The 13,962-nt window shown below is 37.1% G+C and overlaps 2 protein-coding genes across 2 annotated transcripts; both read left to right on the top strand.

Moving 5' to 3' along the window:
- The first annotated feature begins 47 nt into the window (after positions 1 to 47).
- Positions 48 to 2,666, top strand: LOC135593956 (uncharacterized). The gene is made up of 3 exons (XM_065084320.1): positions 48 to 313; positions 2,019 to 2,151; positions 2,226 to 2,666. Exons 1-3 carry the CDS (start codon positions 141 to 143, stop codon positions 2,280 to 2,282), a joined length of 363 nt encoding a protein of 120 aa, XP_064940392.1. The 5' UTR covers positions 48 to 140; the 3' UTR covers positions 2,283 to 2,666.
- A 1,844-nt stretch (positions 2,667 to 4,510) lies between these two features.
- Positions 4,511 to 13,751, top strand: LOC135593955 (ubiquitin-conjugating enzyme E2 10-like). Its single transcript, XM_065084319.1, has 5 exons — positions 4,511 to 4,604; positions 4,691 to 4,775; positions 6,520 to 6,647; positions 9,280 to 9,384; positions 13,393 to 13,751. The coding sequence occupies exons 2-5, from the start codon at positions 4,706 to 4,708 to the stop codon at positions 13,534 to 13,536; spliced, it is 447 nt and encodes a 148-aa protein (XP_064940391.1). The 5' UTR covers positions 4,511 to 4,604; positions 4,691 to 4,705; the 3' UTR covers positions 13,537 to 13,751.
- The last annotated feature ends 211 nt before the right edge of the window (positions 13,752 to 13,962 follow it).

The raw sequence follows: 13,962 nt of genomic DNA, 5'->3' as shown, positions 1-13,962 counted from the left end.
TATTGACATAAACATCAATCTTATATCCATGTAAAACACTCAACAAGGTTGCATACGGCGGACGCTCCTCCTCTTACTATCGGTCGGTCGCTCTTGCGTCGTCAATTGTGTCCGCGAACGAGAGCGGACGAGGGAAGGCGATGGCGAATGCGGGCGGTGCGGCGTTCCGATGGGTGCTGCAGCTGCACCGGGACGTGCCGAGGGCCGCTCGGTTCTACTCGGAGGGCCTCGACTTCAGCGTCAACGTCTGCACCCTCCGGTGGGCCGAGCTCCAGTCCGGCCCCCTCAAGCTGGCACTCATGCACTCCCCCAGGTTTCGCTCCGTCACCGTGTTCTCGTTTGAGTAGTCTCTTATCCCTTTCCGGTCCGATCCTTGTGCAATCCGCTCAAGTACGATGCCGTCATATTTCGCCGACCAATTGTTTGTAGATTGTCCACACTAAACGAACACAACATACTACTGGTAGACTAATCTTAGAGGCAGCGTGATACCGTGGGAAGGACAAGGCAATCTAATGCACCATTAGAAAGGGAAAAGGAATAACGTTGGCGTTTGTCTATTTTGACTAAACGGAAAAACAAGATTGAATATTTAGACTGAGAATTTGAGGTTTTATAGTGGCAGGAACATATTCAAGAATTAGGTAAGTTGCGCAATAAGCATCAGGTGCTGCTACCGTTGATCTTATTATGGTGTTGTTTTCTTTCTTCTGTGAATCACTGTTCTTGTTTAAGTTCTGTAACTGTTGGAGAATTTGTTACATATTTCCCTAAATTCCAGTACTTACCGCAGTATCGTTTTCTCATTTTGAGAAAATAGCTGCTTATTTCCCAGGTGCCAATCCTGTGAGATTTTAATTTGTACACTTGGCACCAAAAGCCATTGCAAGGCTCAGAAACAATGAAGAATCTCTCAAAGAGCAGACTTCATGTATTTGGGATTCTCCTTGAGAACAGGGTTCACCTGGGGATTATTTCTTTGTAGATATTGATTTTAAATACAACTCGTCCTATTCTGTTCTGTCATCAAATTATAATTGTTGCAAATTAAGCTGTAATTGACTGATATAACCATTGTGTTTGATTTGACCCAGTATAGTGACATAACCTGATGAAGCTAAATCAAGAGCATATATATATATATATATATATACATATATATATATGTATGTATATATATATATGTATATATATATACATATATATATATATACATACATATATATATATATGTATATATATATATATACATACATATATATATATGTATATATATATATATACATATATATATATACATATATATATATACACATATATATATATATAAAGTGTGCCAAAGAAAACAGCAAGGATATAAATGCCACAGTACATTTCTAAACATATTGTATCGTCTTCCAGGAAACGACTTCAAATAAGCAAACAATGTGGGTTCAGAAACAGGCCATGGATATGCAGAAATTTCACATAATTAGCTGATAATGGAATAGGGATTCCAGAAGCAAGTAGGCAATAAATTATGGGGAGAGAGAGAAGGTAAAGAGTGCATATGAGACACTGGAATACAGAGATAAGCTTTCAACTGTTACATTAATTCTCCAAAACTAAACTACAAAGCCCAAGGTCTTCTTATATCCCCATATTAGTTGTATGCTAATAAAAAAATTTGCAAGAGGTGGTTTGAATGTATATGGAAATTCAAATGGGTCCTTATGATAAAGAGAGGAGGGGAGAAATGTGCAGATGTTTTTTGGCATTTAAGAGGCCCACATGCCAGGTTTCCCTAAAATTCTTGCAATGGTAAGATTCACAACCTTCTTTAATCCGTGTGTCTCTAGGTAGTTTCTTCTGCAAAGTACTATGTAAAATGGGCTTGGGAGACCACCATAATGCCACAACCTAGGACTGTGCTCTGCTAGGAGATAACATGCTTGCGTATATTGTCTCCAACATTCTATTATTTTGTCACATAAATTTAACATCTCTCAGAAGTTCAGTGTTCAATTTTTTTGTCACAGTGACATAACCATGCAGAAAGGATACTCTTCCATGTTATCCTTCACAGTAGCTGACATGAACAGCACAGTGACCAAACTAATGTCACTGGGAGCTGAGCTCGATGGCCCCATAAAGTATGAAATCCATGGCAAGGTATGTTATCCATACATCTAAAATTATCATCTGAGATGTTTTGAATTCATTAATTTGGTAAGTTTTCTGTACAGGTTGCTGCCTTGCGATGCCTTGATGGGCATATGTTGGGTCTCTATGAACCTGCATGAAACTTCTTATAAGTTTCTGTTTCCAACTACAACACAGGCTGTGCGGGAAATTGAACACGAGATTCTCTCAGCAACATCAGGGTTTTTTATTTGATGTCAGTGGCAGGATCTTTCCTCTCACTGTATTTGAAGAATATAGGAAACATCTTCTTTATGGTTGCACTGCAAGACAGAAACTGTTTTCCTTATCCACATGAATCAAAGCAGTGCAAAGCATGTGTAACGTTGGACCTCTCATTTAGCAGATCAAATAGTCCAGTGGCAATTCTGAACATGTGTAAAGTTCATATCCTTTATATTTTAAGCTTGGCCAACAGTTGATTGCCTGTCATGAAAATTTTCATTCGCAGAATCTCCATCAATTGACAGTTCTTTTGCTTTCAACTCTGCTGAAAGTTGTTCTGCTCTTTTGTGCACCGATATTGTTCTCATATTGTATCTCCATGAAGTAGCTGATAGGCATGGTGTGGAATTTCACACTTGTAGTTCAGAAAATATCTGCCATTCATCTCTATCCTACCAGTCTATGAATATATTTACATATATATGGTGTAATTTGTGTTACGACTTTATTATTTGTCATATACCTGCTATATTTCTGAGATGGATGCATATTTTTCTGCCTGGAAGAATGGTCTTTGCCCAACTTGCTAATGGAGAAGAGGTTTTTGGGTGCTTTTTTCAACATTCAGTATTTTTGACTTCACACATCCACCGTGATACAGTTGTGTCCAGGAGAAATGTTGTATGATTGAATTCTCTGTGATCAAGAACCATGTCAACCTCAGCGAGCAATTACTATGATGACTTTTCTATTAACTTTGTATAAAGCCAGATCAGCATCTTACGTCCACGGCATCTGTAGGTGAGTTGGCATCCATCCATCAGCAAATCTGGGGATATAAGATTTCTCCTTCGGCTTCGGCAATTTCCTTTCTTAGTGGAGGTACTAAATTTAGCATAAATGCCTGATCAAAACATTTGCATTCTCATTTTCTTCAGGTTTTAAATCTTACAAAGCAGGCAAAACAAGGAAGATCATGCAGTCCTGCTGCTGGCAAAGCTGAACGCGCAGCTTGGTAGCTCGCCTGTGCATGAGTAGGCTGTGAATGACTTGCCTATTTAGCAGTGTGGCTCTGACCTGGTAGCTGCACTCAAGATTGTGTCAAGCATCAAGGTTATTTAGTCACAGTTGATTGTACTAGTTAAGATTTATTCATGTGATGAGAAGGTTTACTGACTGTGTGACCGACTAAAGCTGTTTTCGATCTGAGACCAATGTCTGCTAATGCAATTACGTTGAGAGTGGATGGTTTTTGTGATTGAAGTAGCATCAGCAGTGACATGGTGGTATCACTCGATGTTAAGACTCTTTGTTATTATACAGTAGAAAGTTGACTGAGTGGATTGCGCACATCATGCTATGTATGTTGTGATTGTTTGGAATGATATATACGAGGAATAAAAGAACTTGGTGTGAAGAAGAACAATGTATTTAATATTTATACAGGTTTTGAGGGAGGAATTTTTTTTAATCATACACTCAAGTTACTTAATCATAGATTGATTGAAGAAGAAATGCAAGAATGTCATTCCATGTCGCCTCTTTGACAAATCCTAACATTGATATTTGTACTTCATATTCTTGATAATTTAAAATCTTTGACAAAATATAATTAAACATCGACTATCCATTCTATCTCACCGAGAATATTTTAATTAATAAAAATCGAATAAAAATCTGAAGTGGGATGGCACGAAGATAAGAGGTTGTGTATCAGTCCTAATGGTGAAAACTCATTCATTAATAAATATGATTTAGTTCATCGAATAAATTTAGAACAATAACAAAGGATAAGGTGAATATTAATTTATAATTAAAAATATATTTAGAGATATTTATATATCCTTTGTAATTTTTTATAAGTATATATATCATTTGCTCAGTTGAAAATCTCTTAATGCCAATTGGTCATATCAATATCTTAGTATCATTGTCTTTGTAATATGATTGTGACATATAATTTATATTTGATCTATTTCAAATCCCATAATTCATCTGTGAGATCATACTATTTTCGCAATACTTATATTAGAATATAAGAAATTGTTAGAATATCGAGATGAAAATAAGAAATTTCTTAAGATGATATATATATATATATATATATATATATATATATATATATATATATATTATCATTATAATGATGATAATGATGCGTGTCGTGTAAATAATAAAGCCTCTCTCGCCTTTCCTTTCTTCCTTCTTTCGCTCGACTCGTGTTGGGAGAAGAGGAGAGAGTTCGACGATTCGAGCAGGTACTTCTTTGATTCGATCTTGGTGTTTTCGATCGAATTCTTATCCTTATGTTTGGGATCCGATCTTTCTGGGTTGGTCGGAGCAGTCGGACGTCCTTGCGATGGCTTCCAAGCGGATCTTGAAAGAGCTCAAGGATCTCCAGAAGGACCCCCCAACTTCTTGCAGCGCAGGTACTGCCGATCTAAATAAGCATCGATTACCTGTCTGATTGCGTCAAAAAAGTTGCATTTTTTGCTTTCCTCTTCTTTTGAGTGCGATTAGCTGCGTGAGTTTTGCGACCCGCCTGCGTGGGGCGTTGGTTCCTTGTGAGATTGCCGTGGAGTGGTTGAGGTCTGTGTTTGTCGTGGTCAAGGTGTTACTTTTTCTTCGTCTTTTCGCAAATATCTCTGTATCATAGGAGTTGTGATCACGATTCTGTTGATCAGAGAAGTTCTTTCCTTTTCCTCCCCTTTCCATATTTTAAGCTTGCTTTAGGGCTGCACGATTCTGCATTTGATTATAGGAGATGATCTAAGACGTTGGAGTGAATTCTGTTTCTTGGGATCATGCTGTTACGATGACGACGAGAACTTCTTGATTATTTGAGGTTGTTAGTAAGCAAGAGGTTTTCAATTGAGCACATTAAGCAAAATTTCTAGCAATGTCGATACATCATTTTGATTTGGAAAGAAACTTTTTTCATCATTTTGTTAATCCATTGATCAAATAGTGATCTCTTTTACAATGAAAAGATATGCACGATGACCAAAGCTAAAAGGATAGTATTTTCGAAAACAGCGATGTTGCTAAACAATATCTTGGTGCTGAGTTTTATGATGCAACCTGTAGCTGGCTCCTGATATGGTGCTTCTGTGATTGAAATTAGTAATGCTAGAAGTTCACACTTTGAGGATCCTTGACCTTTTTTGTTGTCATTGTGATATGCTTCTTTGTGCAGCTTTGAACTTATTAAATATTGTAATGTGATCATTTGACTACTGCAATGTACAATGTTGACTTCTGCTTCAGTGTTGGCATTACAGGATGAGTATGTAGCATTTTTTTTGCTTTCACACCAGTGATTAAATCCATAAGTCATAATTCAATCACCTGTTTGCCTTACTCATATAGCCATTGCATCAACCTTTTAAAGGTGGGTAGTTATAAATATCATGATAAGTGAACTTTACAATCATGTGGTAGTTGTATGGTATATTTTCAAATACTTTCTGCTGAATGCCTGTTTGATCCTTTTATATAGGCCTAACAAAATGAGAGTCTGTAATTTTTGTTTTAGTCATATAAGCTATAGATATGCTTTAATTTGTTATTTTTCTCTAAACAAAATATACATCCAAAAATACTATTTTCTGCCAGCTAATAATATCAAATATTTGCTAGAGTGCAACATAGCAGCAATCCTTGTATCAGGTTGTTCTTAAGCATCAAGTTGAATGCTTCAGATATGGCTAATTATATCTTTTTGAGAATTCAAATTCACCAAGTATAGACAAAGAGTTACATTCTTCTTGGACATATGAGTATGAAAAGTGAAAACAATGAGGTGGAAAACTATCCATTCTTCATAATCTAATCAACCGGTCACTTTTCTCATTGCATTTTTATCCATCATTTGAAGGGTGAGTAATTGTATCTATCACAGGGAAGGAACTTTGCACTTCCAGTCATTCTTTATGTGTTTGTTATGGTATATATTATTACAAGGTGCATTTACACACTTACAGCATAATATATAACTACACTTTGATTAATGTCTATGAATAAAAATAATTCAATGTGCTATGCAAGAGAACATCACATTGTTACAGCGATGATTTTTAAGCTAGAACTTTGATCATGTCTTTTGAGTTTTCACAGACTTTCTAACATTGTAAACTCTGTTTTCACAAATTTGATTGCTTTTATGCTTAAAAGGCCCTGTGGCAGAAGACATGTTTCATTGGCAAGCAACAATAATGGGTCCCCCAGATAGTCCTTATGCGGGGGGTGTCTTTCTAATTACCATCCACTTTCCTCCAGACTATCCATTCAAGCCACCCAAGGTACCATGAGAACTAGTAATTGTTAAGGTGTTTGACTAGGCTTCCTACTTTGACTTGTTTCCTTGAAATTTGTTTATGATATTGCTAGCATTTTGGAGCTAACAAATAATTCATTATCTAGACTGTTTGGCTTTCATTTTGATTTATTTTTTAGTGATGCATGTATTAAGGAATAAGCTGTGTTCCTATTCTACTACTGTTATAAAAGTAGCAAGATGACTCAATAATTCATTCAGATATATGCAACAACTGTTCAGACATATCAAGCGTAAGCTTTTATGTGCTACTGCTGACACTGATAACCTTACGAGATTAGACATCTGACAGCTTTATAAATATTATGATGATTAAATTCTAGTATCCAGGTCATAGAATATGAGTGAAATGTTTTTTGGTCCACTTAATGGACAAAAATGTGAGCTACTGAAATCAGCGTTCCCCGTTATTGTGTTTTGGACAATAACCCAGTGTGTGCCTACATTTCATATAAAAAGGCTAAGTTAGTGAAAGAGGATGGCATGGTGCACAAAGATTCCACCAATGCAGGGGAAGAATCAATGTAAGCAAAGAGGTCATTTTTGTGACTTGAATCCTAATACCTAGATGACAAAAGAGCCACTCATAGTGACACCAAGGATAAAAATTGTAAATGAAGTTATTTTGTATGGACATTTTGTTGAGAAAGGCATATTCTAATGATATGTGACTATCGTTTGAGTTTGCTGATAATTGAACCTTTTTTTTTTTGTATTGATGACAACCAATCCAAGTAGTGTATGATATTGTTAATTTTTCTGGTTGTGATTCATAGATGACTGACAAATTGATTATCTGACTGTTGGCTATGGATTCACTGCTGCATTTGTTTGATTCATTGTTATTGTTTAAGAAGGTAATTTCTGAGCATGACTTCTTTTTACAAGACATTTTAGGATCACACTTTGATTAAACTTGAAATCACTAATGTTACTCAATCTTCTTCTGAGACTTTTAAGTTGATGTCTTCAAGAGGCTCTTGAGATTTGGCAGTTTCTGATATTCCATCTTCTTATCTCATCCTTGAATGGTTGATTTGTATTTAGATAATTCATTATTTTGTGCTAGCATATGTGTTTTCTTTCTCTCACTTTTGTAGTTCATTGAATTTCTATATATGGATGTCAATGAGCATGAAGTTCTCTTTTGGCATAATTCATGCTTGCAGTACAGTAACACGACTAAAACTTCTAAATATTTTTACATAAACCATGATAACAAGTAAGCAATCTCTACTAGTATTTTTTCTGAAGTTTTTGGAAACTTCAATCCTGGTGTGGCTTAAATCCAGAAGCATTTTGGCAACATATCAGCTAAGTTAGGAAAATGTTCCTTCTACTATCCATGAATAGGAAGCCAGTCAATTCTTTCAAAAATGGGTTTTCTATAAAACAAACAACAAACTGGTCATGCTAGATTGATTATGACATGTTCTGATTCTATCTTCAGAAGTTTAGAAGTTAATTAGGATAATGTATCCTGAAAATAAGTGATGAAACATACTTTAATAAGGTCTGGGTGATCCTCTAGGCTTGATCCTTTCTTGCTGGTTGAGGAAATGCCTTGGTGATCATGATGGAACTTATACTGAAGAGTTTCATCCTTGATCTTTGTGGGCACGTCAACTTGTGGGAAGATGTTCTCTACCAGAAGTCACTGATTTTAGGATATGATTTTTTTATTGTTATTACACTTGGTTATGTGCAGTGTGCTATTGATTTTGGGCATCTTGCTTTTCCACCTAGTTGGGTATCTAGATTTTCTGTTGAGTGCTTTGTCTAACGTTAGAATCTATGCTACCTATGTGGAAAGATGTGCTTTTTATCACTATGCCAAAATAGAAGGTGGTTGTGAACTAAACTTAGTAAATTAAAATCTACCCAAGAACAAAGGGGGAAGATACTATTTAGTGTGTAAGAAATACTGATAAGTTGCCTTTGCTTTCTTAGAGTTTTCCTAAGATGATTGATGAGTAGTAGTGTGGGGCATTCACTCTCCCTGCAGTTAGAGAGTTGCATGATTATGATGAAATGCCTCGTCTTTGTTGGAACAAAAACTCCAAACTGCAGAAACTTGGGGCTAGTTATTTGGTTACTTTTTTCACTGTGCTTGATATTGAAGTAATTGTTTGACTAATGTATTCTCATGATTGAGTCTTTGAAATGTTCAAGTCTATTTGCAAGTTATAAGTTTTATCACCTCTGGTTATTTTGTAAGTTGAGAATGTTAATCAAGAAGTTTTTAGGTCATCGCTGCATTGGGGTTCTTGGTTGAAGATGTCAACCAAATAATTTTCCTGGTTGTAAATAAAGCAGTTATATCATGAGCTGATTTTATTTGATAGTTTTTAGATGAAATGGGAAGTAACTTGGCCTGCTTAGGGCCGATTGAAGTACAACATACAATCATAAAATTTTATATCGGCCTACTGTTACTTTTTCTCATTGTATCAACTATCGAGTGCTTGCTATAAATAGAGATGTCTTTTCAATTATGACATTTTGTCAAGTATTTAACAACAATTGTGTTGCTACATCTTATCAGTCATGGTTGAACAATGAATGCTGATTGTCTCAAGTCCTATGAGGTTCTGTAGGTAGCATTCAGGACAAAGGTCTACCATCCAAACATTAACAGCAATGGGAGCATTTGCCTTGACATCTTAAAGGAGCAGTGGAGCCCTGCATTAACCATTTCCAAGGTTACTGATTTTTCATTCATATTCTTTTAGAGTTGAATTAAAGTTATGTTTTCCTGGGTATCTTGAGCCAAAAACATTCACTAGTTCATATTTTTAATTATTTAGTGCAATAAATGGTAATAAAATTAAACTGTAGACTACATTCTTTCCCTGGAATCTTGACCCACTAAATTTTTGTAGGACTGAGAGGCAAAAATGCTCACTACTTAGTACATTTGAAATATCAATTGCCAATTATCCTTTACAACTTTTTATTAGAAAGGTCAGCTGCTTTTTCGTGGAGTCATTATGGTTTATTGCACCACACAGCTGTTGTTTGGTTCCTATATCAATGATGTTGTCTCTTTTTTTATTGGTGACTTGTGAGTTGTCAGGTTGATGCAGTTAATAGTCATGGATTTTGTAGTTTGCTTGTATTAGTTGATTGTTTGCGGAGAGTATAGCATGGACAAATTGGTTTCAATTTGCTTCTCACAAATAACTTGCTTTTTTTTAAAAAAGAAAATCTATTGATTTAAACTGGATTACAAACTGGGAAGCTGAACTATCAGCAGCAGAAAACAAAAAAGGTGAGGTTTGTGATCTACCAAAATGTGCCAAAGAGTGGCTTACAAAATTGCTAGACCTATGGATGTGTATGATGTGTGTAACGTTAGGGTATCAAAAAGAGAAAGAATGTCCAAGACTAAGTTCCGCAAGGACCAGGGAGTGGGAGATATTCCCATAGCAATGTTAACAAGCTCCATCGAATCAGTGTTAACTTCAATGGAGGAAAGCTGAAGGTTTCGAGTGGCTTGGAGGCCCTCTAACAGAACTGCAATTTCGGCCATTTAGGGGGGTTGAGGCTTTACAGCAGCTTCCCCCAAGCCAAGGAGGGGTACTGTTCACAGCTTTTAGAAGAAATCCTAAACTTGCAGGTTGGGAGGAAGACACAAATGAGCCATCTGTTTGGAGAATAATAGAAGCACTTCCTTAGGAATGTCTCTAACCTCCCTCATCATTCCCTTAGGGCTTGGGGGCATATTGATGAAATCATTAGCAGCAATTAGGGCCCTCATTGCAAGTATGGATAACCTGGTTGAATGGTTGCTATGCTTGGCTTCATTTCGGTTAGTCCAAAAGAACCACTAGGACATGGCTAAGGAGCTAAGAAGGAGGCTACGGGATGGGGTATCTAGATGAGCTTCTTCAAGGAGCCAATCACCCTTGTACCAAGTTGAGAAAAATTGGAAGGTAACTCCCAGCTTTACATGAATGGTTTCCTGAAAAGAGCGAGCATGGTCACATTTGTAGAATATATGCATAGGTGAGTCTAAAGAGAGGTGACAAATATGGCAAGTGTCAAACTGACAATGCATGATGTTGGAGATATAGTTTGAGGTAGGCAACTTATTCCAAGAAAATTTTCAAGGGAATATTTTGATTTTTGGCATAATCTTTAGTTGCCAAATAGCCCTCCATCCCATTCAAGGCTCATCTGGGGAATAGGAAATGAGTGATATGCTGATATGTGCTGCTTACAATTGGAAGACCCGGAGGAGTCAATGTCCAAATCCAGGCATCATCATTAGGGTTGTGAGGGAGATGGATGTTCCTAATCTGATTAGCCAGCAAGTAGTGAAAAAGAGAGTCCAACATCAAGGAATTTCACTGAAAATCCAAAATCAAATCAGAAATCAAAGAGAAATGTCTCATGTCATTAACCCCAATATAAGTTAGCCATTTGGGAAAAGGAATATTGTTCAGCCAGGGGTCATCACAAATATTAGTAGAAAATCTATTGCTAATGAGCTTTTTGAAACCATCTTTTAAGTTTCAAGTGAGTTTGGAGATAGCCTTAAAGGAGTTAGAGACCCTAGTGGGGGAAGGAGCCTAAGGATGGAGACTTCTGTACTTAGAGAGGAAAACATCAACCCAAAAGAGTTTGTCACAATTAAGAATTAGGAGAACTCATTTGGCACAAATGACTTTTTTAATGGAGAGGAGGTCTCGAATGCCTCAACCACTTGTCTCCTTGGATAGAGTCATATTATCCCAACTGAGCAAGTACATTCTTTTATGCTTAAAGGAGTCATTCCAAAAGAAATCACGAGTTAGTTTAGAAATTCGAGAAAGTAACTAATCCAAAATCCAAGAGCTGAGCAAGATATGATTAGGGAGTTAATAACATAATTAATGAGAACAACTTTGCCCACTTGGGAGAGAAGTCCTTTATGCCACCCTTGGATTTTATCAAGAGCCTTATTTACTAAAGAGTGTTGGTATCTATCCTGAAGTCCTCAAGTATTTAAAAGGCCAAGAGTCCTTAGGGATGTCAAGGTTGTCCCAGATCATATGCTTGGTGGAAGGATCATGATGTTTAGAGAAGTTGATGTTCGATTTGGCTAAGTTAACCTTGAGAAGTGTTAAGTTTTGGAAGGCTCATAGGATTTTAAGAACCGAAGAACAAGACTTCAGGGAAGCATGAAAAGAAAGGAGGAGATCGTCCACAAACATAAGATGAGAGATCTTCGTGCCCTTAAGATTGAAAGGAGTGATTTACTTGTTTGACACTGCCCTCAAAATAAGAGAAGAAAAAACTTGCCAAGCCAAGATGAAAAGATAGGGAGAGAAAGGGTCTCCCTGTCTAATGCCTCGGTTACTACAGAACCATCTATATGGTTCACCATTGACAAGACATGAAAAGATGGGAGAAGAGACGCAAGCATCAATCCAACTGATGAACTTAGATAGGAAGTTCATAGTCCTAAGAGTTTGCCTAACGGGATCCCAGGAAATAGAATCAAAGCTTTTTCTAAATCAAGTTTGAGAAGGATGGAAGGGTTTTTACTTTTGGAGGAACACATAGAGTGAGCCAATTCATTGGCTATAAGGATATTATCGTGAATGTTCCCACCCTTAATGAACGTCGATTGCTCATGAGTAACAAGGTAACAAATGTGATCCTTGATTCTAGTGGCAAGAGTCTTAGCAAGGCTCTTGTATAGAATGTTACATAGCACAATAGGGTGGAAATCCTTGATAAGGGTAGCATTAGGGGATTTATTAATAAAGACGAGCCAAGTTCTACCGCAGAAAGAAGGGATAAAAGCATTGGGGTGAAATCTATCGAATGTGGCAAGGTGATTGTCCTTGAGGTCAACCGAAAACTATTGAAAAACTCGACATTAAAGTTGTCAGAGCCTAGGCTTTTACCTCTGCCCATTTGAAAAATAGAAGCTTTAATTTCTAGCTTAGAGAAGGGGCGAATAAGGGAGGAGTGAGCCGAGTTAGCAAGAATGCACATCGAGGGACAACAGGACTAATCTAGGTTCCAAGTGAGGGAAGATTATCGCCACAAAGAGGAGTACCAATCGACAAAGTACGAAAGGATGGTTTCGGTATCCTGGGCAACGGTATCGTTTGTGCCTTTCAATGGATGGATTCTGTTTCTAGAGCGTTTGATGTTAGCTATCTTATGGTAGAATTTGGAGTTCTAGTCACCCGCTCAAATCCAGAGTCTTGGCTCTAGATCACCATTTAATATGGAGTTGGCAATTGAGGGCTGAAAACTTGTTAGAGAGACTATGGAGTTTGACGGTGTCGGGGTCAGAAAGAACGCTATCAGGGTTCTTTTGTTCGAGATTAGTGATTTCAAGACTAGTGGACCGAATATGTTGTTGACAACATGTGTAGCTGATGAGTCAAAATTTTAAAATATTAAAGATAAGATATATTGCTCCATTATCCTTCTCTAGTAAAATAATGTTATGGACAAGCAATATGATTATAATCAGCTAATGCTTCTAAAGGAGCCTCCCACTGCATAAGACTCCCATGTTGATGAGGGAGGTTATGTACATCTGCAGCCTCTCTCCTTTGGAAATTCTGTTTTTTATGATTCGAAATTATGAAAGTAGCCAATGAGCAATCATACTCATGTATAAAGTCCCAGTGTTGGCTAGCTAACGCATTTTTCTGTAGAAAAAGAGTAGCAAGTTCTTGATTGTTGCTTTTCACTATTTTCAGGTATTGCTTTCAATCTGTTCACTTCTGACAGACCCAAACCCTGATGATCCATTGGTCCCAGAGATTGCACACATTTACAAGAATGATAGGAACAAGTATGAGACCACTGCAAGAAGCTGGACCCAGAAGTACGCGATGGGTTAGACATGTGGTGGCTTGAAGTTGGGGTTGTCTCCTCCTTATGCTTTATTTTAGATGGTGCCTTAACTGAGATATGCAAGAATGACATGGTTTATGTCTGTTATCACTCTATATCATCCATGAATCAATCAATGGCATCGATCATGTACTCAAGGGAAAGGAAAAATAACTATGTAGCTGCATTTCGAATATATGCATGCCAAGTTACTATTTGGACACCCTGCACCTGTGTTTCTTGTAGTCTTCACTGTTGTAGAGTACCATTGATCTCTGTTGCCCATGGAACAAGCTTAGCTTGTGGTGCTTTTTGAAAGACTTGCCTCCTGCAAGATATGTTTGTATATAGAATGTGGCTGAGAGGATGGGCATTATTGGTAGCTTGTCAGCCCTGTTATAGTTTTACTAAGGTGAGCATGCATCATATCATAT

Source organism: Musa acuminata, chromosome BXJ1-9 (genome assembly GCF_036884655.1).
Source record: "Musa acuminata AAA Group cultivar baxijiao chromosome BXJ1-9, Cavendish_Baxijiao_AAA, whole genome shotgun sequence".
Classification (NCBI taxonomy): domain Eukaryota; kingdom Viridiplantae; phylum Streptophyta; class Magnoliopsida; order Zingiberales; family Musaceae; genus Musa; species Musa acuminata.
Note: the sequence above shows the minus strand (reverse complement) of the source record. Positions and strands in the feature narration are given on the sequence as shown.

What these genes read in the sequence shown, in the direction of transcription:
- LOC135593956 (XM_065084320.1), top strand. Translation starts at nt 141, where the DNA reads ATGGCGAATGCGGGCGGTGCGGCGTTCCGATGGGTGCTGCAGCTGCAC. An exon ending in GCACTCATGCACTCCCCCAG is followed by an intron (nt 314 to 2,018) that starts GTTTCGCTCCGT and finishes TTTTTGTCACAG; the next exon opens with TGACATAACCATGCAGAAAG. An exon ending in AGTATGAAATCCATGGCAAG is followed by an intron (nt 2,152 to 2,225) that starts GTATGTTATCCA and finishes TTTTCTGTACAG; the next exon opens with GTTGCTGCCTTGCGATGCCT.
- LOC135593955 (XM_065084319.1), top strand. Translation starts at nt 4,706, where the DNA reads ATGGCTTCCAAGCGGATCTTGAAAGAGCTCAAGGATCTCCAGAAGGAC. An exon ending in ATCCATTCAAGCCACCCAAG is followed by an intron (nt 6,648 to 9,279) that starts GTACCATGAGAA and finishes GAGGTTCTGTAG; the next exon opens with GTAGCATTCAGGACAAAGGT. An exon ending in CTGCATTAACCATTTCCAAG is followed by an intron (nt 9,385 to 13,392) that starts GTTACTGATTTT and finishes CACTATTTTCAG; the next exon opens with GTATTGCTTTCAATCTGTTC.